General features: G+C 48.2%; 2 protein-coding genes across 9 annotated transcripts in view; one reads left to right on the forward strand and one right to left on the reverse strand.

Moving 5' to 3' along the window:
* The window catches only part of LOC146009820 (uncharacterized), a 40,406-nt gene extending 26,530 nt beyond the window's left edge, over nucleotides 1-13,876 (reverse strand). For 2 of the 5 annotated variants that reach the window (XM_083150329.1, XM_083150325.1), the window contains exons 1-4: nucleotides 13,732-13,876; nucleotides 9,308-9,460; nucleotides 8,041-8,232; nucleotides 185-263 (exon numbers count right to left, since the gene is read on the reverse strand). In XM_083150329.1, the coding sequence (XP_083006455.1) occupies nucleotides 185-263; nucleotides 8,041-8,232; nucleotides 9,308-9,412 (376 nt within the window). In that variant the 5' untranslated portion in view covers nucleotides 9,413-9,460; nucleotides 13,732-13,876. The other 3 variants (XM_083150328.1, XM_083150326.1, XM_083150327.1) reach the window with 3 other exon arrangements.
* Nucleotides 13,877-13,967: 91 nt separating this feature from the next.
* Nucleotides 13,968-24,490, forward strand: part of LOC146009804 (uncharacterized) — a 57,080-nt gene continuing 46,557 nt past the window's right edge. For 2 of the 4 annotated variants that reach the window (XM_083150281.1, XM_083150284.1), the window contains exon 1: nucleotides 13,968-14,075. The gene's annotated coding sequence lies outside the window, so the exon portion shown is untranslated. Of the gene's footprint in view, nucleotides 14,076-14,448; nucleotides 14,560-24,490 lie in introns of those variants that run through there. The other 2 variants (XM_083150282.1, XM_083150283.1) reach the window with 2 other exon arrangements.

The raw sequence follows: 24,490 nt of genomic DNA on the forward strand, positions 1-24,490 counted from the left end.
ATATGTGATTATCCTGGGAATACAGAGGACGGGGACATCTCTCTGGGGTATTCCTGTTACTGGGCCCATCTGTAGGAGACACACAGTGACTGAGTACATTGTATATATGTGATTATCAGATGCTGGGTGTATATAGGGGACCCCCATACCTGCTCTCCCCTGTACAATAAATGTCTCCTCTTACCCAGTGATGTGAGGGGTCGGTGATTCTCCATCATTACGTCCTCGTACAGACCCCTGTGTTCCTCTATATACTCCCCCTCCTGCACGGAGAGATAGACAGTGACATCCTGACACCTTATAGGCACCTGACACACAATGATACAGTCATCACCCAGACACATCCCCCGGTGTTACTGTATAACGTCCCATTCCCAGCAGTCACCTCTCCGGTCACATCCCCCAGTGTTACTGTATAACGTCCCATTCCCAGCAGTCACCTCTCCGGTCACATCTCCCGGTGTTACTGTATAACGTCCCATTCCCAGCAGTCACCTCTCCGGTCACATCCCCCGGTGTTAGTGTATAACGTCCCATTCCCAGCAGTCACCTCTCCGGTCACATCCCCCCGGTGTTACTGTATAACGTCCCATTCCCAGCAGTCACCTCTCCGGTCACATCCCCCGGTGTTACTGTATAACGTCCCAGCAGTCACGTCTCCGGTCACATCCCCCGGTGTTACTATATAACCTCCCATTCCCAGCAGTCACCTCTCTGGTCACATCCCCCGGTGTTACTGTATAACGTCCCATTCCCAGCAGTCACCTCTCCGGTCACATCCCCCAGTGTTACTGTATAACGTCCCGTTCACAGCAGTCACCTCTCCGGTCACATCCCCCGGTATTACTGTATAACTTCCCATTCCCAGCACTCACCTCTCCGGTCACATCCCCTGTGTTACTGTATAACGTCCCATTCCCAGCAGTCACCTCTCCGGTCACATCCCCCGGTGTTACTGTATAACGCCCCATTCCCAGCAGACACCTCTCCGGTCACATCCCACAGTGTTACTGTATAACGTCCCATTCCCAGCAGTCACCTCTCCGGTCACATCCCCCAGTGTTACTGTATAACGTCCCATTCCCAGCAGTCACCTTTCCGGTCACATCTCCCGGTGTTACTGTATAACGTCCCATTCCCAGAAGTCACCTCTCCGGTCACATCCCCCCGGTGTTACTGTATAACGTCTCATTCCCAGCAGTCACCTCTCCTGCCACATCTCCCGGTGTTACTGTATAACGTCCCAGCAGTCACGTCTCCGGTCACATCCCCCGGTGTTACTATATAACGTCCCATTCCCAGCAGTCACCTCTCCGGTCACATCCCCGGTGTTACCGTATAACGTCCCATTCCCAGCAGTCACCTCTCCAGTCACATCCCCCGGTGTTACCGTATAACGTCCCATTCCCAGCAGTCACGTCTCTGGTCACATCCCCCAGTGTTACTGTATAAGGTCCCATTCCCAGAAGTCACCTTTCCGGTCACATCCCCCGGTGTTACTGTATAACGTCCCATTCCCAGCGGTCACCTCTCCGGTCACATCCACCACTGTTAGTGTAAAACTCCCCATTCCCAGCGGTCACCTCTCCGGTCACATCCCCCACTGTTACTGTAAAACGCCCCATTCCCAGCGGTCACCTCTCCGGTCACATCCCCCACTGTTACTGTAAAACGTCCCATTCCCAGCGGTCACCTCTCCGGTCACATCCCCCGGTGTTACTGTAGAACGTCCCATTCCCAGCAGTCACCTCTCCGGTCACATCCCCCCGTGTTACTGTATAACATCCCATTCCCAGCAGTCACCTCTCCGGTCACATCTCCCGGTGTTACTGTATAACGTCCCATTCCCAGCAGTTACCTCTCCGGTCACATCCCCCGGTGTTACTGTATAACGTCCCATTCCCAGCAGTCACCTCTCCGGTCACATCCCCAGGTGTTACTGTATAACGTCCCATTCCCAGCAGTCACCACTCCGTTCACATCCACCGGTGTCACTGTATAACGGCCCATTCCCAGCAGTCAGCTCTCCGGTCACATCCTCCGGTGTTACTGTATAACGTCCCATTCCCAGCAGTCACCTCTCCTGTCACATCCCCCCGGTGTTACTGTATAACGTCCCATTCCCAGCAGTCACCTCTCCGGTCACATCCTCCGGTGTTACTGTATAACGTCCCATTCCCAGCAGTCACCTCTCCGGTCACATCCCCCGGTGTTACTGTATAACGTCCCATTCCCAGCAGTCACCTCTCCGGTCACATCCCACCGGTGTTACTGTATAACCTCCCATTCCCAGCAGTCACCTCTCCGGTCACATCCCCCGGTGTTACTGTATAAAGTCCCATTCCCAGCAGTCACCTCTCCGGTCACATCCCCCGGTGTTACTGTATAAAGTCCCATTCCCAGCAGTCACCTCTCCAGTCACATCCCCCGGTGTTACTGTATAAGGTCCCACTCCCAGCGGTCACCTCTCCGGTCACATCCCCCGGTGTTACTGTATAACGTCCCATTCCCATCGGTCACCTCTCCGCTCACATCCCCCGGTGTTACTGTAAAACGTCCCATTCCCAGCAGTCACCTCTCCGGTCACATCCCCCGGTGTTACTGTATAAGGTCCCATTCCCAGCAGTCACCTCTCCTGTCACATCCCCCGGTGTTACTGTATAATGTCCCATTCCCAGCAGTCACCTCTCCGGTCACATCCCCCGATGTTACTGTATAACGTCTCATTCCCAGCAGTCACCTCTCGGGTCACATCCCCCGGTGTTACTGTATAATGTCCCATTCCCAGCAGTCACCTCTCCGGTCACATCCCCCGATGTTACTGTATAACGTCTCATTCCCAGCAGTCACCTCTCCGGTCACATCCCACCGGTGTTACTGTATAACCTCCCATTCCCAGCAGTCACCTCTCCGGTCACATCCCCCGGTGTTACTGTATAAAGTCCCATTCCCAGCAGTCACCTCTCCAGTCACATCCCCCGGTGTTACTGTATAAGGTCCCACTCCCAGCGGTCACCTCTCCGGTCACATCCCCCGGTGTTACTGTATAACGTCCCATTCCCATCGGTCACCTCTCCGCTCACATCCCCCGGTGTTACTGTAAAACGTCCCATTCCCAGCAGTCACCTCTCCGGTCACATCCCCCGGTGTTACTGTATAAGGTCCCATTCCCAGCAGTCACCTCTCCTGTCACATCCCCCGGTGTTACTGTATAATGTCCCATTCCCAGCAGTCACCTCTCCGGTCACATCCCCCGGTGTTACTGTATAAGGTCCCATTCCCAGCAGTCACCTCTCCGGTCACATCCCCCGATGTTACTGTATAACGTCTCATTCCCAGCAGTCACCTCTCGGGTCACATCCCCCGGTGTTACTGTATAATGTCCCATTCCCAGCAGTCACCTCTCCTGTCACATCCCCCGGTGTTACTGTATAATGTCCCATTCCCAGCAGTCACCTCTCCGGTCACATCCCCCGATGTTACTGTATAACGTCTCATTCCCAGCAGTCACCTCTCGGGTCACATCCCACCGGTGTCACTGTATAACGTCCCATTCCCAGCAGTCACCTCTCCTGTCACATCCCCCGGTGTTACTGTATAACGTCCCATTCCCAGCAGTCACTTCTCCTGTCACATCCCCCGGTGTTACTGTATAATGTCCCATTCCCAGCAGTCACTTCTCCTGTCACATCCCCCCGGTGTTACTGTATAACGCACTATTCCCAGCGGTCACCTCTCCGGTCACATCCCCCGGTGTTACTGTATAATGTCCCATTCCGATCAGTCACCTCTCCACTCACATCCCCCGGTGTTACTGTATAACGTCCCATTCCCAGCAGTCACCTCTCCTGTCACATCCCCCGGTGTTACTGTAGAACGTCCCATTCCCAGCAGTCACCTCTCCGGTCACATCCCCCGGTGTTACTGTATAACGTCCCATTCCCAGCAGTCACCTCTCCGGTCACATCCCCCAGGTTAATGTATAACGTCCTATTCCAAGCAGTCACCTCTCCGGTCACATCCCCCGGTGTTACTGTATAACGTCCCATTCCCAGCAGTCACCTCTCCGGTCACATCCCCCGGTGTTACTGTATAATGTCCCATTCCCAGCAGTCACCTCTCCGGTCACATCCCCCGGTGTTACTGTATAACGTCCCATTCCCAGCAGTCACCTCCCAGGTCACATCCCCCGGTGTTACAGTAGAACGTCTCGTTCCCAGCAGTCACCTCTCCAGGTCACATTCCCCTGGTGTTATTTTAGAACAGCCCATTCCTAGCAGTCACCTCTCCGGTCACATTCCCCTGGTGTTACTGTAGAACGTCCCATTCCCAGCAGTCACGTGTCCGGTCTCATCCCCCCCAGTGTTACTGTAGAACGTCCCATTCCTAGCAGTCACCTCTCCGGTCCCATTCCCCCGGTTTTACTGTATAACGTCCCATTCCCAGCAGTCACCTCTCCGGCCACATCCCCCGGTGTTACTGTATAATGTCCCATTCCCAGCAGTCACCTCTCCGGTCACATCCCCCGGTGTTACTGTATAAGGTCCCATTCCCAGCAGTCACCTCTCCGGTCACATCCCCCGATGTTACTGTATAACGTCTCATTCCCAGCAGTCACCTCTCGGGTCACATCCCCCGGTGTTACTGTATAATGTCCCATTCCCAGCAGTCACCTCTCCTGTCACACCCCTGGTGTTACTGTATAATGTCCCATTCCCAGCAGTCACCTCTCCGGTCACATCCCCCGATGTTACTGTATAACGTCTCATTCCCAGCAGTCACCTCTCGGGTCACATCCCACCGGTGTCACTGTATAACGTCCCATTCCCAGCAGTCACCTCTCCTGTCACAACCCCCGGTGTTACTGTATAATGTCCCATTCCCAGCAGTCACTTCTCCTGTCACATCCCCCGGTGTTACTGTATAATGTCCCATTCCCAGCAGTCACTTCTCCTGTCACATCCCCCCGGTGTTACTGTATAACGCACTATTCCCAGCGGTCACCTCTCCGGTCACATCCCCCGGTGTTACTGTATAATGTCCCATTCCGATCAGTCACCTCTCCACTCACATCCCCCGGTGTTACTGTATAACGTCCCATTCCCCGCAGTCACCTCTCCTGTCACATCCCCCGGTGTTACTGTAGAACGTCCCATTCCCAGCAGTCACCTCTCCGGTCACATCCCCCGGTGTTACTGTATAACTCCCCATTCCCAGCAGTCACCTCTCCGGTCACACCCACGGTGTTACTGTATAACGTCCTATTCCCAGCAGTCAACTCTCCGGTCACATCCCCCGGTGTTACTGTATAACGTCCCATTCCCAGCAGTCACCTCTCCGGTCACATCTCCCGGTGTTACTGTATAACGTCCCATTCCCAGCAGTCACCTCTCCGGTCACATCCCCCAGGTTAATGTATAACGTCCCATTCCCAGCAGTCACCTCCCAGGTCACATCCCCCGGTGTTACAGTAGAACGTCTCGTTCCCAGCAGTCACCTCTCCAGGTCACATTCCCCTGGTGTTATTTTAGAACAGCCCATTCCTAGCAGTCACCTCTCCGGTCACATTCCCCTGGTGTTACTGTAGAACGTCCCATTCCCAGCAGTCACGTGTCCGGTCTCATCCCCCCCAGTGTTACTGTATAACGTCCCATTCCCAGCAGTCACCTCTCCGGTCACATCCCCCAGTGTTACTGTATAACGCCCCATTCCCAGCAGTCACCTCTCCGGTCACATCCCCCGGTGTTACTGTATAATGTCCCATTCCCAGCAGTCACCTCTCCTGTCACATCCCCCGGTGTTACTGTATAATGTCCCATTCCCAGCAGTCACCTCTCCGGTCACATCCCCCGATGTTACTGTATAACGTCTCATTCCCAGCAGTCACCTCTCGGGTCACATCCCACCGGTGTCACTGTATAACGTCCCATTCCCAGCAGTCACCTCTCCTGTCACATCCCCCGGTGTTACTGTATAATGTCCCATTCCCAGCAGTCACTTCTCCTGTCACATCCCCCGGTGTTACTGTATAATGTCCCATTCCCAGCAGTCACCTCTCCGGTCACATCCCCCGGTGTTACTGTATAACGTCCCATTCCCAGCAGTCACCTCTCCGGTCACATCCCCCGGTGTTACTGTATAACGTCCCATTCCCAGCAGTCACCTCTCCTGTCACATCCCCCGGTGTTACTGTAGAACGTCCCATTCCCAGCAGTCACCTCTCCGGTCACATCCCCCGGTGTTACTGTATAACGTCCCATTCCCAGCAGTCACCTCTCCGGTCACATCTCCCCGGTGTTACTGTATAACGTCCCATTCCCAGCAGTCACCTCTCCGGTCACATCCCCCAGGTTAATGTATAACGTCCCATTCCCAGCAGTCACCTCCCAGGTCACATCCCCCGGTGTTACAGTAGAACGTCTCGTTCCCAGCAGTCACCTCTCCAGGTCACATTCCCCTGGTGTTATTTTAGAACAGCCCATTCCTAGCAGTCACCTCTCCGGTCACATTCCCCTGGTGTTACTGTAGAACGTCCCATTCCCAGCAGTCACGTGTCCGGTCTCATCCCCCCCAGTGTTACTGTAGAACGTCCCATTCCTAGCAGTCACCTCTCCGGTCCCATTCCCCCGGTTTTACTGTATAACGTCCCATTCCCAGCAGTCACCTCTCCGGCCACATCCCCCGTTATTACTGTATAACGTCCCATTCCCAGCAGTCACCTCTCCGGCCACATCCCCCGGTGTTACTGTATAAAGTCCCATTCCCAGCAGACACCTCTCCGGTCACATCCCACAGTGTTACTGTATAACGTCCCATTCCCAGCAGTCACCTCTCCGGTCACATCCACCGGTGTTACTGTATAACGTCCCATTCCCAGCAGTCACCTCTCCGGTCACATCCCCCGGTGTTACTGTATAACGCCCCATTCCCAGCAGACACCTCTCCGGTCACATCCCACAGTGTTACTGTATAACGTCCCATTCCCAGCAGTCACCTCTCCGGTCACATCTCCCGGTGTCACTGTATAATGTCCCATTCCCAGCAGTCACCTCTCCTGTCACATCCCCTGGTGTTACTGTATAATGTCCCATTCCCAGCAGTCACCTCTCCTGTCACATCCCCGGTGTTACTGTATAACGTCCCATTCCCAGCAGTCACCTCTCCGGTCACATCCCCCGGTGTTACTGTATAACATCCCATTCCCAGCAGTCACCTCTCCGGTCACATCCCCCGGTGTTACTGTATAACGTCCCATTCCCAGCAGTCACCTCTCCGGTCACATCTCCCCGGTGTTACTGTATAACGTCCCATTCCCAGCAGTCACCTCTCCGGTCACATCCCCCGGTGTTACTGTATAACGTCCCATTCCCAGCAGTCACCTCTCCGGTCACATCCCCCGGTGTTACTGTATAACGCCCCATTCCCAGCAGTCACCTCTCTGGTCACATCCCCGGTGTTACTGTATAACGTCCCATTCCCAGCAGTCACCTCTCCGGGCACATCCCCCGTTGTTACTGTATAACGTCCCATTCCCAGCAGTCACCTCTCCGGTCACATCCCCCCCGGTGTTACTGTATAACGTCCCATTCCCAGCAGTCACCTCTCCGGTCACATCCCTCGGTGTTACTGTATAACGTCCCATTCCCAGCAGTCACCTCTCCGGTCACATCCCCCGGTGTTACTGTATAACGTCCCATTCCCAGCAGTCACCTCTCCGGTCACATCCCCCGGTGTTACTGTATAACGTCCCATTCCCAGCAGTCACCTCTCCGGTCACATCCCCCCCGGTGTTACTGTATAACGTCCCATTCCCAGCAGTCACCTCTCCGGTCACATCCCTTGGTGTTACTGTATAACGTCCCATTCCCAGCAGTCACCTCTCCGGTCACATCCCCCGGTGTTACTGTATAACGTCCCATTCCCAGCAGTCACCTCTGGTCACATCCCCCGGTGTTACTGTATAACGTCCCATTCCCAGCAGTCACCTCTCCGGTCACATCCCCCGGTGTTACTGTATAACGTCCCATTCCCAGCAGTCACCTCTCCGGTCAGCAGCTGAATGATCTTGTTGGTGAGTTCCAGGATCTTCTGGTCATTGTGCCTCTCATGTATCAGTGAGTGAGGTGGAGGCACCGTTATGGGGCTCTGGGTCCTGCTCAGTCCTCCTGACACACGGGGACGGCTGCTGGGTGTCTCACACTCACCGGATGTCTTCTTCACTACTGTGTACTCCTGTGTATAAAGGCAATACCAAATATCACTGATGTTCCCAGATTCTCACCTCCCCGGTCACCTCCCTGTATTATTACTATAGATATAAGTGATGTCACTGTCACCTCCCCGGTCACATCCCTGTATTATTACTATAGATATAAGTGATGTCACCTCCCCGGTCACATCCCTGTATTATTACTATAGATATGTGATGTCACTGTCAAATCCACGGTCACCTCCCTGTGTTATTACTATAGATATAAGTGGTGTCACTGTCACCTCCCCGGTCACGTCCCTGTATTATTACTATAGATATAAGTGATGTCACTGTCACCTCCCCGGTCACATCCCTGTATTATTACTATAGATATAAGTGATGTCACTGTCACCTCTCGGGTCACGTCCCTGTATTATTACTATAGATATAAGTGATGTCACCTCCCCGGTCACCTCCCTGTATTATCACTATAGATATAAGTGATGTCACCTCCCCGGTCATCTCCCTGTATTATTACTATAGATATAAGTGATGTCACTGTCACCTCCCCGGTCACCTCCCTGTATAATTACTATAGATATAAGTGATGTCACCGTCACCTCCCTGTATTATTACTATAGATATAAGTGATGTCACGGTCACCTCCCCGGTCACGTCCCTGTATTATTACTATAAATATAAGTGATGTCACTGTCACCACCCTGTATTATTACTATAGATATAAGTTATGTCACTGTCACCTCCTCGGTCACGTCCCTGTATTATTACTATAGATATAAGTGATATCATTGTCACCTCCCCGGTCACGTCCCTGTATTATTACTATAGATATAAGTGATGTCACTGTCACCTCCCAGGTCACGTCCCTGTATTATTACTATAGATATAAGTGATGTCACTGTCACCTCCCCGGTCACGTCCCTGTATTATTACTATAGATATAAGTGTTGTCACTGTCACCTCCCTGTATTATTACTATAGATATAAGTGATGTCACTGTCATGTCCCTGTATTATTACTATAGATATAAGTGATGTCACCTCCCCGGTCACGTCCCTGTATTATTACTATAGATATAAGTGATGTCACTGTCACCTCCCCGGTCAGCAGGTAGATGATCTCCAGGGTGAGACTTAGTATCCTCTCAGACATATGACTCCCGTCCTTCTCCATCCTCAGGGAATCAGTGACGCGTCTCATCCTCACGTGACGTGTAGTAAACTCTCTGGATCCTCACAGCTCAGTGGTCTAGGAGTAAGTATAATAATTATAATACACAGCACAGAGCACACATGTAACATAGATATGAAGCACTGAGTCCTCCTCTATCCCCCATGTCACACAGCCCTGGTCACACATCAGACACCCCAGTGCCTGTCACACAATGCTGTATTGCTAATAGGTTACACCCCACAGCTCATAGCCAGGACACCAAAGGTTACTCCTCCTGTATATTAATAATAACAACAAGACACCACAGGCTGCTCCCCCCGTATAATAATAACAGGACAACACAGGCTGCTCCCCTGTATAATAATAACAGGACAACACAGGCTGCTCCACCTGTATAATAACTACAGGACACCACAGGCTGCTTCCCCTGTATATAACTACAGGACACCACAGGCTGCTCCCCCTGTATAATAATAACAGGACACCACAGTGACGTGTAGTAAACTCTCTGGATCCCCACAGCTTAGTGGTCTAGGAGTAAGTATAATAATTATAATACACAGCACAGAGCACACATGTAACATATATATGAAGCACTGAGTCCTCCTCTATCCCCCATGTCACACAGCCCTGGTCACACATAAGATGCCCCAGTGACTGTCACACAATGCTGTATTGCTAATAGGTTACTCTGCACAGCTAATAGCCAGGACACCAAAGGCTGCTCCCCCTGTATAATAATAATAATAACAACAGGACACTACAGGCTGTTCCCCCTGTATAATAATAACAGGACACCACAGGCTGCCCCGCTGTATAGTAATAACAGGACACCACAGGCTGCTCCCCTTGTATAATAATAACAGGACACCACAGGCTGCTCCCCCTGTATAATAATAACAGGACACCACAGGCTGCTCCCCCTGTATAATAATAACAGGACACCACAGGCTGCTCCCCTGTATAATAATACAGGACACCACAGGCTGCTCCTCCTGTATAATAACAGGACACCACAGGCTGCTCCTCCTGTATAATAATAACCGGACACCACAGGCTGCTCCCCCTGTATAATAATAGAACACCACAGGCTACTCCTCCAATGTAGTAGGACACCACAGGCTGCTCCCCATGTATAGTAGGACACCACAGGCTGCTCCCCCTGCATTGAAGGACACCACATTTTGCTCCCCCTGTATAGAAGGACACCACATGCTGCTCCCTCTGTATAGGGCACCACATGCTGTTACACCTGTATAGTAGGACACCACAGGCTGCTTCCCCTGTCTAGTAGGACACCACATGCCGCTACACTTGTATAGTAGAACACCAGAGGCTGCTCCCTCTGTATAGTAGGACACCAGAGGCTGCTCCCCCTGTATGGTAGGACACCACAGGCTGCTCCCCCTGTATAGAAACATAGAATGTGACGGCAGATAAGAACCATTTGGCCCATCTAGTCTGCCCCTTTTTACCCTTCAGGTAAACAACCCTTTTTAATCCTTATTTCTTTGTAAGGATATTCATATGCCTATCCCAAGCATGTTTACATTGTTCTACTGTCTTAGCCTCTACCACCTCTGATGGGAGGCTATTCCACTTATCCACTACCCTTTCTGTGAAGTAATTCCTAACATTTCCCCTGAACCTACCTCCCTCCAGCTTCAGTGCATGTCCTCGTGTTTTATTACTTGTTTTCCTTTGAAGAAAATTTCCCTCCTGTACTATGTTAAAACCCTTGATATATTTGAAGATTTCTATCATGTCCCCCCTTTCCCTTCTCTGCTCCAAACTATACATGTTAAGATCTTTTAGTCTATCCAGGTAAGTTTTGTGATGTGGGCCATGCACCATTTTATACAACAAAAGGAAGTGGATCCCTTCAGCGCTGTTCACAGGATTCTTTCTGAAAATATTTTTCAATAGGATATTCACATCCAGGATACTCAGGCCACCAGGAAAAGAAAGAGAAATCTCTCGGTTACCATCGGTATACAGTAAATTCCCACTAGATGGTCAAACACCAAAGACACTCACCCAGACTAGCTAGGAGAGGTTCACTTCAAGGTTTCTTTTCTACACGATCATCAACATATGTACTTTTGGAACAGGACTCACCTAGGGTAAATGCCCTATATGCATCCAAAGGTTTCTTTTGCTGAGATGAAGCAGACTCTGGGACACTTGCAAATTTTCAAGTAAAAAGTTCACACTTTAATAATAAAACAGGACACTCCACATCTTCAAAGCACAGCCTCGTCCTACAACCCTCACCCGGAATGGGGGCTAGTCAGGGGCGGCGAGTCCACAGATGTTGAAAGGACAGAAGATAGGGGTCCAGCATAAAATCCTTCAAGCACACCAACGCGTTTCAAACACAGTTTGTTCTTCCTCAGGGTGTAACATTAAAATGATCCCGGGGGGGGTTTATATACCCTACAGCCTCCCGGTCACGTCTAAAACCCGGCTAAAAAAATCACAGAGTCCCTACTTCATCATTACCTAATTCCATACAAAAATATCCTACATGTTAAAAAATCAATTTATAAAACATCCCCAATAATAATAATGGCTGGCGTTAGTAAATATATATACACAAAAATTCATTACAACTTTTTAAATTACAATTACGGAGTCCAGTTCATAATTTCCTCCATTCATGCGGTGCGGCGTTCATCTCCCGTACTTCCGTTTCCGGGGATGGGCGTCACATCCGTCCTATGTAACGCATATGCGTGTCAGGACAGATTGCTGTTACTTCCGGATTGCGCTGTATTCCGGAGTTTCCTGTTGTAGATGGAACGCAAACAGCTTGATCTCCTAGATACCATGTCAACTTCCGGTATCACGGAGCAGGGGATTCTCCCATTTGTATAAGTCCCATATTCAAGGGTCATCACACCATACCATCGCACATAGAAAAAATACAAGGAGAATAATTAGACACTTAAAAAGAGGGCACCTCAAAAAATATGCAGTTTATGTGAGAAAACATTTTAACTCAAAGTCGGCGTTTAAGCCGCGGGGAACCAGAGTTTTCATATTGTAAATCAGGCGCATTTCCATCTGTGAAAGTCTGACATCTCTGTCATCCCTTCTCCAGTTTGGATTAATGACCCTAATTCCACAAAAAGCTTTGATCTGGCTGGGGTCACTTCCATGATGCATTTTAAAGTGCTGTGATACATTATGTGTTTCTACCCCTTTTCTAATGTTCCTCACATGTTCAGCAAGCCGTATTTTTAAGGCTCTAGAGGTCTTCCCTATGTACTGTTTATCACACGAACAACTTAGCATGTAAATACAATACTTCGAATCACATGTGATAAAATCCTTTATTAAAAAGCTTTCTCCTGTTTGATTTGATTTGTACTCAGGGATCTTACTGCTATTGGATTTACATACTTTACAGATGCTACAAGTGCCACATCTGTAGAAGCCTTTAGATTTTATGTTATTTCCATTCTTTGGTACATTTATGGCACTTCTCACTACCATGTTTTTTATATTATCAGCCTTCCTGTATATAAATTTAGGCATAGATCCCACATGCTTCTCCAACAACGGGTCGCTTTTCAGTATGCCCCAATGTTTCTTAATTATTTGCTCGATTTGTTTATGTTGGGAGTTGAATTTTGTGATAAAGGGTACTCCCATTAGTTTCTCCTTCTTCCTCTTTGGTCCCTTCTTGATAGCCTCCACTCTATCCAGTTGGGCCCCTTCTCTCAAGGCATTTTCCACTTTATCTGGATCATATCCTTTTGCTGTGAATTGTGCTTTCAAGATATTTGCTTGTTCTTCATATGTCTCCAGATCCATGCACCATTTTAGTTGCCCTTCTTTGTACACTCTCCAATGTATTTATATCCTTCTGAAGATATGGCCTCCAGAACTGGACACAGTATTCCAGATGAGGTCGTACCAATGACCTATACAGTGGCATTATTACTTCTTTTTTTCTGCTGCTGATACCTCTCCCTATGCAACCAAGCATCTGACTAGCCTTCCTCATTGCTTTGTTACATTGCGACACCAGAGGCTGCTCCCCCTGTCTAGTAGGACACCACAGGCTGCTCCCTCCGTATAGAAGGACACCACAGGCAGCTCCCCCTGTATAATAGGACATCACAGGCCGCTCCCCCTTTATAATAGGACACCACAGGCAGCTCCCCCTGTATAGTAGGACACCACAGGCCGTTCCCCCTGTATAGTAGGACACCACAGACCGCTCCCCCTGTATAGTAGGACACCGCAGGCTGTGCCCCCTGTATAATAGGACACCACATGCTGCACAAACTGTATAGTAGGACACTACATGCTGCTCCCCCTGTATAGTAGTTACTTACATGCTGCTCCTAATGTATAGTACGAAACCACAGGCAGCACCCCCTGTATATGGTAGGACACTACATGCTGCTCCCCCTGTACTACCTGCAGCTAGTACCGGTCCTCAGAAATCCACAAAGAACACTCTACATGTGACGTCATAACACTTCCGGTGTTTGGACCGCACCGCCCGGAAGTATCCTGGAACGCACATCCCCGAAGTACTTTGGATCTCACAGGCAGGAACTATCCTGGAACGCACATCGCGGAAGTAACTTGAACCGCACCGCCCGGAAGTATCGTGGAACGCACATCCCGGAAGTACTTTGGACCGCAGAGAGAAGTGGGGTATGGCGGCCTCCGGGTGAGTATGTGGGGATAGGATATAATAATGAGGGGGGGACACAGGCTGCAGTCCCCGCTCCTCCAGGTCACGGTGATGACGCTATTGTGTACGTGACGTCATTGCCTGATGATTACATTTCCTGTTTGCCTTGTGATGCCATTACCTCGCCTCTCTGTATAGTAACAGCATTTTTTATATATATATATATATATATATATATATATATATATATATATATATGTATAATAGAACATATAGCATGTGAGGGATCGATAATTACCACTTCTCCGAATACTCTGGGTGAAACTACAAGTCCCAGCATGCATTGCCACCGTATTGCTTGTTTGGAAAACTAGAACTGTGGCAAAGCATTCTGGGATGTGTAGTCCTCAAGAGAAGGAACTAGGCACTACCTTTCGAGAACGGAGCGTTAGTTTATCGGTCAGGTAATGGAACCTATTATACAGGAGGAGTCGCATGTAGTGCCTCAGTCAATATACAGGTGAATGAGCATGTACTGTGCAACAATACAGGTTGAGTAGTCTGTGGTGTCCTACTATAAAGGGGGAGAGCGGGCCTGTGATGTCCTACTTTACAGGGGGAGCAGCATGTGGTGTCCTACTATACAGTGGGAGCAGCATGTGGTGTTCTACTATACAGGTGGAGAGCGAGCCTATGGTGTCCTACTTTACAGGGAGAGCAGCCTGTGGTGCCCTACTATACAGGAGGAGCAGTATGTGGTATCTTACTATACAGGGGAGCTGCATTAGCAGGGGTGCAAGCAGGGGCGGATTGGCCAACCGGGAAACAGGGCCGTTTCCCGGTGGGCCGGCACATTTTAGATCAAAAGTGGCCGCTCACCCTCCCTATCTCCGTGCTGGGCCGCAGCACTATGCCCTAATTAAAGATGGCAGCGGCCATCCTCGGCGGCTTCCAAAGTTAAAATGGCCGCGGGAGGGCTGGTGCGCATGCGCGAGCGCACACAGCTGCTCCCGCGTTCTGGAGGAACTATGGCAGCGCTGCCTGCCCACATGATGCTCCCCAGCAGCAGCAGCGCGCAGGAATGTTTATGCGCTGGGCTGGGGAGCCGGATCTGACGGGCAGCGGCGGCAGCAGCACCAGACTGACTGACTCTGAGGGGCAGCCACAGGTGGCAGGTAAAGTGCCACAACTAATAATAATAAATAATACAGCCTGCCTCAGTCTATATATATATATCCACAAATAAAGATAGCACTCACCAGGGCAATACGTGCTGCTGTGTTTATTCCATCAGCAGATCATACACAAATACATACATGTCAGGTCGACGTTTCAAAAGTCTGTCTTTGATGTGGTCATGAGTAAGGGCGAAACGTCGACCTGACATGTACCGGTATTTGTGTATGATCTGCTGATGGAATAAACACAGCAGCACGTATTGCCCTGGTGAGTGCTATCTTTATTTGTGGATGTATTGTATGGCTCCGTCAAGGGACCATTGGAGAGCTACCCCAGGCATATACACAATCTGGAAGTGAGTGCCAGCCTGTTCCAGGATATATATATATATATATTTCATCAGGACAACCAGAAACATAGAAAATACACAATTTATACGTACATGTCAGAAGAACAAACAAACACATGATCCCGGCCAGATCCCACGCCGCCGCGTCCTCCAGGCTGCCTTAAGATGACGTCACCTAGTGACTGGGGTGTGCGTCACTGGCATGCGCCAGGACGCTGCCTCGTTGCTGGGCTGCACGCCAAGCTCAGGCATAGACGCCGGGCGTTACTATGGTAACGCCGGCTGACAGTAGCAGGAGGCGGAAATGTATTGGCTGTAACTTCACTGCGGAGTACAGCGCATAATGTTAAGTCTGCCGTAGCAGAGATCGTCAAGGTGAAGGGGTAATCGCGGCATTGGGGGGAGCTGGAAGGGAGAAATATCTCAACAACATAATAATTATAATGGTACACAGTGCACAGAGAATAATAACATATATTACACAGAGTAAAACGAGTTAATCTTTAACGACTATTTCTAGTCGCCTTGACTATCTCCGTCACGGCAGACTTAACATTATGCGCTGTACTCCGCAGTGAAGTTACGGCCAATACATTTCCGCCTCCTGCTTCTGTCAGCCGACGTTACCATAGTAATGCCCGGCGTCTATGCCTGAGCTTGATGTGCAGCCCAGCAACGAGGCATCGTCCTGGCGCATGCCAGTGACGCACACCCCAGTCACTAGGTGACGTCATCTTAAGGCGGCCCGGAGGACGCGGCGGCGTGGGAGCTGGCCGGGGATCATGTGTTTGTTTGTTCTTCTGACATGTAAGTATAAATTGTGTATTTTCTATGTTTCTGGTTGTCCTGATGAAAATTTCATAACCGCAATTGAAACGTTGACCCAGTAAAAGGCCTGGTGTCGCTTTTTTCTGAAGTCCGGGGAGTGCCACTTCTCCACTGTATATGTACCTTAAGAGCGCCAGCGCGTTCTCTCAGTGTGCACCCAGGCATCGCTTGCAGCTGAATTTAGGTTGGAGAGCCGGCCACAACACATATAAAGCTGGGTACACATATGTACAATCGTCGGGCCGTTCTTCCGATCTGCGGACGAACGGCCGTTCGATTGTATATATGTGTACGCTGTCCCGATCCCTTCGTTGCGATCGATAAACGGCCAAAAACGCTCTTGGCCGTCCACGGTCGGTCGGTCGCAGGTTCTTTGCTGCTTAATATTCTTCCGACAGGACGGCTCCATATCGAAAGAAAAGTGACATGTGTACGCACGTTCGATCGATATGCAGCCCGTTCCTGCGATCATTCCTCCCAAAAGCAGCACGCCCATGTGGGTGTTGACTAGCTGCGTCATCCCTCCATCAGCGCAGCATGTAAACAACAGGAAGTCTTCTCCCCCGTACTTTCCGCGCCATGCTGTTAAAGAATATTCGTTGTGTGTGCATTCCTTTTGAAATAAATAATCGTTGTGTGTGCATTCCTGACAGATATAGTTATAGAAGATAGATAGATAGATAGATAGATAGATAGATAGATAGATAGATATGTGATGTTCATTGTTCTGCATAAACACTTAACATTTATTAAGAAATACTGACAAAAAATACTGTGAACACTTTGTTTATTTGGGTGGTCGGACCTGAACAGAGTATATCACATACAGGTGCTTGCATTAAGGTGTAGCAGGAACGCCCACCCACCCAAAAAACATAAAAACACATTTGAACATGGTGGTGTATGTAGTGGAAAGCGGTCCCACGGCAGCAACGCATCACATGGGAACATCCCGGCCTGCTCACATGTGATGCGTTGCTGCCGTGGGACTGCTTGCCATGACATAAGTGCCACGTGTGAAGGTTTAGCAGGAAAGCCCACCCACCCAAAAAACATAAAAACACATTTGAACATGGTGGTGTATGTAGTGGAAAGCGGTCCCACGGCAGCAACGCATCACATGGGAACATCCCGGCCTGCTCACATGTGATGCGTTGCTGCCGTGGGACTGCTTGCCATGACATAAGTGCCACGTGTGAAGGTTTAGCAGGAAAGCCCACCCATCCAAAAAACATGCAGTATATCAGCTGTGGTACCTGCCAAAATCTAAATGTGCAAATGGACATATTTTCTCTATACAGGTGCTTGCGTTAAGGTGTAGCAGGAACGCCCACCCACCCAAAAAACATAAAAACACATTTGAACATGGTGGTGTATGTAGTGGAAAGCGGTCCCACGGCAGCAACGCATCACATGGGAACATCCCGGCCTGCTCACACGTGATGCGTTGCTGCCGTGGGACTGCTTGCCATGACATAAGTGCCACGTGTGAAGGTTTAGCAGGAAAGCCCACCCATCCAAAAAACATGCAGTATATCAGCTGTGGTACCTGCCAAAATCTAAATGTGCAAATGGACATATTTTCTCTATACAGGTGCTTGCGTTAAGGTGTAGCAGGAACGCCCACCCACCCAAAAAACATAAAAACACATTTGAACATGGTGGTGTATGTAGTGGAAAGCGGTCCCACGGCAGCAACGCATCACATGGGAACATCCCGGCCTGCTCACATGTGATGCGTTGCTGCCGTGGGACTGCTTGCCATGACATAAGTGCCACGTGTGAAGGTTTAGCAGGAAAGCCCACCCATCCAAAAAACATAAAAACACATTTGAACATGGTGGTGTATGTAGTGGAAAGCGGTCCCACGGCAGCAACGCATCACATGGGAACATCCCGGCCTGCTCACATGGGATGCGTTGCTGCCGTGAGACTGCTTGCCACGACATGCACCATGCTTCTGGCCTCCAAATAAACAAGAAGGAGAAAAAAAGTTAAATAAAGTACACAAACTATTTTTTGACTTTACAATGCAAACCGTTGTAAATTTTCTCATATAAAGAGTGTACTACTGCTACGCCTTTTTGGATTTTTGAAATTTTTTGGGCTACGGTATGGACTTTCCCGCTAAGTTCTTGTAGACATTTATGGACTTGTGTCATGTTTTCTTGCATTGTGCTTTCGTCGCTGGACGTGTCAGGTGATGGTGTGTTCTTCTCCCCCTCTGCACTGACATCTGAAATCTCGATGATATCTATAATAAGTACAGATAAAGAAAGGTTTACCTTTCCACAAATGATACGTCACTATCCCATAAAGATGATTTGCAGTATACACTCACCATCTACACTGCTGGTGATCGCAATCACTTGGTGGCCCTCTGCGGTCCCTTCCATCGGCTGCGCAGCCTGGATATCATCTATAGTGACAAGGTAAAGTGACATATTACTACCCCTTGTTGTGTGTATAAAACATGTGTTGTTCTGTTGGTGTGCTGGTACAAAACCTTACCTGTTGTACTCTCCTTCTTTATTTTTAGGTTGGAGGCCCTGTCTCTGCCTTCCTCATGTCTTCTCCTGGGATGGATTTCCTCTGAGTAAAAACAAGCAACATGTCAGCAAAACACACAAAATGTAATGGATCATGACAGTATATTAATAAAGCTACCTAGGGCATTGGACTCACTTCTTTTAATAATTCCACGAATTTTCTTGAGCTTGGCCTGCTCCTTGTGCTTCAGGTCCGACCACCGTTTTTGGAGCTGGTATTTGGACCTTCTTTTCCCAAACTTCTCCTTTATCTCCTTGCATACACGCTGCATAATAATTTCTTTTCTATAATTTGTCTTGGGGTATGTTTTTCTCGAACAATCGTAGTCCCTTCTATCCAGCATTTTGACCATCAGTTCCACCTCTGCAGATGACATGGCGGATGCGCGCGTCACTTTTTTCTCCTTGTTGTCAGCGATTTCTTTATCTGTTGTTATCAGTGCTGAATTGGAAAACAAAGGTTCTGTAGGTTCTGTACTGGCCTCCCCCATATGCGGTGGCGCCAGACCCTCCGACATGGCTCCTCGATGTCCCGTGTCTGTGTGACGCGAAGCACGTGAGTGGGGCGGAGATTCGTGTGCTCATCCAATCACTGTGTTTCAAGCCACGTTCAGCACGAAAGAATATTCCGTCGTTGCTGTTGGATTGATCGGAGCAGCGCAGCGAATTTTCCGGACTGTATCGACAATTATTTCGGTGAGTATTAAAACAAAATGTGTAGTTTTCTATGACAGGGACTTCAATCTGTGGGCCATGGGTATGCTGGGGCTTGTAGTGACCGTGTATCCTATGTCCCACAGAGTTTCAACTCCTGTACTATAGCTACAGTATATCTAGTGTCCCACAGACTGAACACCTGTACATTAAATGGTTTATGGTGTGCTTTGTGTATCAAGAAAATAATATGCCTTTTTATTTTATTTTTTGGAACAGAAATTCAACCATGGCAGAAAAAAATGTCGAATTTATGAAGGACTTCATTGAGGCCTACAGGGATCAGAATTGTCTCTGGAATACCAAATCCAAAGACCATTCGAATCGGCAGAAGAGGCTATCTGCTCTGGAGGAGCTGGTGAGGGTGAGCCAGACCTACTACCCCACAGCAAATGTAGAGTGGGTCCGGACTCGGATCGCTAATATGAGGACCGTATTTAAAAAGGAACTAAATAAGGTGGAGTCCTCAAAGCGGTCTGGGGCAGGGGCAGACCAAGTCTATGTGCCCAGGCTGTGGTACTACGACCTGCTGGCCTTCACGGTGGACCAGGAGCTGCCCAGGGATTCGGTCAGCAACACTACAAGGAACCAGCCTGCCCCCTCCACCTCCGCGTGCAACCAAGAGCTTTCTGATGACACCATTTGCGGCACAGTAAGTAGACGTATTTTATTTAAAAAAATTTTTTTTAAACCAGATAAATATAACAGCAAGTACAGTATAAAAATTGTGAACATGTAAAATGAAAAGGGGGGGTATCGCCCCCTGCAACTGACCTCTCTGTTGTAGTCTTTCTGGCGCGGATTATTGTAATATTTTTTGTTGTCTAAAATTAACGGAATAATATCATTCTGCCAATCCACAGCGCCAACACCAATAAAATACTGCATGTATTCATCCCTGTTAATTTAGCACGCATAGATGCATTTCTGGTGTTTAAATTAGTATTTGGTATGTCTGGTATCTAAATAATTAGTTTCCAGAGATGCCAGTCATAACGCCTCTTCAACTAGCTCACTTTCATCCATGGCAGCAACATGGTGGTGTATGGGCTGCGTTCTTCTGCGTAGATATAAAAATATATGGAAGTCTTAAAAATCGATAGTGATACATCATTGTCATCTTGTTTTGTTACAGCCATCGCTATTTGCCGAGGATGAATCTTCGGCATCGCTGGAGGTGGCATCACAGCTGCCTTCACCGGCCCTCTGCTCCACCCCCACACCAACCGCCATGACCAGCGCTGAACCGCAAACAAGCGCTCAACCTCCAGCAGAAGCGCCATCAAGAAGAGGGCGCAAAAGGCCGAGGCAGACTCCAGATGCTGCGGACGTGGCAACCACCAAGATCCTGGAGTCTGCCAACAGATTGATGAGCATGGATGAGGATGATGCGGACCGGGTGGGGAGTGTATTAGCTGACAATTTGCGAAAGTTGGACCCGGCTACAAGGGTGGAGGTAGAGCGCATATTTTATGAGACGCTGTACCGGGCCCGTGTGGGGACTCTGTCCCGGAACACACGTCTCACCGATGAGACCCCTCTGCCTAGGGTTGAATTTCAACCCATCAGCCCAGCTCCTATACCCCAACAAGCGGTATTTCACCCGGTGCAATATCCCCAGTATCAACATTTACAGCCACCAACTGGGCAAAGGCAGCACCAACCGGCAACGTTGGCTAATACGCTCCCACCAGGTCCACCTGGTGGCCCCTTCCAGAGTTTATTGGAAAGTCCATCTCCCTCCCAACCACCGATGGATACAGGGGATTATGGGGTGGGACAAGTTTACCACCATATGTAAATATTTTATATAGTTTATTTAAGTGCATTATTGTTTTAAATATTTTTATGTTTAAGTATTTCTTTATTATTTATTTACTTGTTATTTATGTTATATTTTTTATAAGTTTATAAGTTAATAATTTATATAAAAATTAAAAATTCTGTAATCTAGTTGGTGTCCGTGTGAAAATATCATTTACCATGCAGGGTGACTATAGGGCACAGATATACATACGTACAAAGTACCAGGAGAAATTGGCATAGAAATAGGTGTGGTGGAGCAACTACTTGCTAGTACATAAACACCAGTATACATAAACACCAGTACTGGGTACAGTCTGCACTCCAGGTGCCGTGGCATTGTGCCCTCCTGGAATGCCTGGCACCTGAGTACTACCACTCACTTGCCGTGATTCGGCCTCCACCTCCCCCTCCTTGCTGCAAGAAGACGCAGAGGACAACTTGTGCGGAACTGTGAGTATACAAATTTTATTGGCAAAATATTGATTATTACACACCAAAAAACAATATATTTACAATGACAAAAAGGTACATTTTTAAGCAATCATGTCATTCTGCCACTCCACAGCCCCAACACCATTGAAATAATTCAAGTACTCGTCTCTTGACAACTTTGCTTGCGTTGATGCATTTCTGGTGTTTAAATTAGTTGCCAAAGCTGTCAGACCAATAGGCTCGTCAACAACTTGGCTCTCGTCCACTGTAGCCCCCAGTTGTTGTGTGTGCACCGCTTTTCTGCGCATGTAGTTGTGCAGCACACAACAGGCCAGCACCACTTTGTCAATCTTATCTAGGCGCAGATTGATGGCACTGTGAAAAATTCTGAATTTATTACTCAGAATCCCAAACGCATTTTCAACCACTCGCCTGGCACGTGACAGGCGATAGTTAAAAATGCGTCGTTCCCTGTTCAGTGCCCTTTGTGGGTAGGGTTTAAGGACATTAGGGTGCAATGCAAAGGCCTCATCCGCCACAAAAACAAAGTTCAAACCGTGCTCATTTTCAGTCCGCTCTGGCAGATTCAGTTCATTTTTTTTCAGTTGGTCGTGGAAAAAGGTATTCTCCAGGGCTCCTCCATCTGAAACTCTACCATTTTTCCCAATGTCCACAAATACAAACTCGTATCGGGCATTAGCGATGGCCATTAGAACAATGCTGAAGAACCCCTTATAATTATAATAAAAAGATCCACTCTTTGCAGGGGGCATGATCCTGACGTGTTTGCCATCGATAGCTCCACCACAATTAGGGAAATTCCAAAGATCACGGAAATCACGTGCAATATTTTGCCACTCCTCCTTGGTCGATGGAAACTGCAATATAAAAGTATATGCGTATTAATAATCTGTTTGGTTGATTTTAGACCCATCAGCCCTCCCCCATTGCAGCCTCAAAGCTATTACCCGCCTTATCAAAATGACCCCCCACCCACTGGTGTAAAAGATTAAATCAACAGGCATTGTAAAGATATACATATAGGGTACAGGTATGTGCACAGCTATACATATGGGGGACATGTATGTAATTTCCATATTTACCTTCATGTATTTGTCCTGAAGAACTTGGACGATGGCATCACAGGTGTCTGGTATTATCAACCCCAGCGCTTGAGATGATATTGCGGTGGTGAATCTCAGGTCGGCAAGGGTCCTGCCTGTTGCCAGGTAACGCAGCGTTGCCACCAGTCTCTGCTCTGCAGAAATGGGCCTCCTGAAATAGGTGTCCTCTCTCTCTATTAAAGGGGTAACCAGTGTCAGCAGCTCCATAAAGGTAGCGTCATCCATACGGAGATAATTCCTGAAATCATCAGGATTGTTCTCCCGTATCTCCTGTAGCAATGGCATGTGGGAGAAGGTGTCTCTCCTCAGAAGCCAGTCTCTGGTCCAGCAGCTCCGATTCTTGGTCCTTTTTCTTTTTTTAATAGCCCGCAATCTAATGGCCATAGCAGCCAAAATGCACGCACGAGCCTTCCTTCTCCTCAAGCTCATGATTAAAAAGGCCCAAATGCACCGATAGACGAACGAACGTACGTACGTATATCCAGTACAGCTAGCAATGATCTGAATAGTCACGGCTCTATTCACTGTACTACACGAACGATTCTTTGTTCCGTGATCACGCCTCGTTTTGGTATGCTCTTTTAAATCCAGCCCATTATGATAATGTTGTGTACATTTTTATCGTGCGAATAGCCAGAACGGGAGAGTGTGTACGGTGGTACAATCTTTTTCTTGCGATTGTTTGGACGGGAGTACATCGGACGTCGCAAGTAAAATTGTACATATGTGTACGCGCAGATCGGTCGTATGTTTCGGACGGCCGAACGTGTATTCGGTCGATCGAACGGTCGCAAGAAAAATTAAATTGTACATATGTGTACCCAGCTTTACACACACATATATATATATATATATATATATATATATATATATATATATATATATATATATAGAGGTAGAGGTGTAGGCCTGGCACTCCTCCAGCAGTACAGGTAACCCAGGTGCCTTCAGGAACAGAAGTACAGGATAGTGAAGAGACAACAGCGGCACTCTGGGGATTTTTTGAAAAAATATATTTTCAGCAAAAAAGCTTCCAACGTTTCGGGGTATATGACACCCCTTTGTCAAGGTTATACGTGCAATAAAAGGTACATACATGTGCTTACCTTTATCATAACAAGTGAGAAGAGTGAGCAAATCACGTTACTGCAGCGTGCTGGCATCAAACATATATATATATATAGTGCTAACATATTATCACATGTGTATTCTTTTGATGTCATCAATTTGTGTCTCTATTTTTATTCTTATTTTATTTCTTTATTTCTTCACATCTTCTTAGTTTATATTTATTCTTTATTTTTTTTTCTCACAGTTTTCATCTATATTTATTCACATTTTATTATTATTATTATTATTTTTATTACTCCTTATGGTTAAGTTCATGCTTACTTTTCTCTAACATACCATTTATTTCATCTTGATGACAGTTGTACTACCCATGATGTATCCCCTTTGCTGTAAAGTGTA

This window comes from Crinia signifera, chromosome 6 (assembly GCF_055691185.1).
Source record: "Crinia signifera chromosome 6, ASM5569118v1, whole genome shotgun sequence".
Taxonomy (NCBI): Eukaryota; Metazoa; Chordata; class Amphibia; order Anura; family Myobatrachidae; genus Crinia; species Crinia signifera.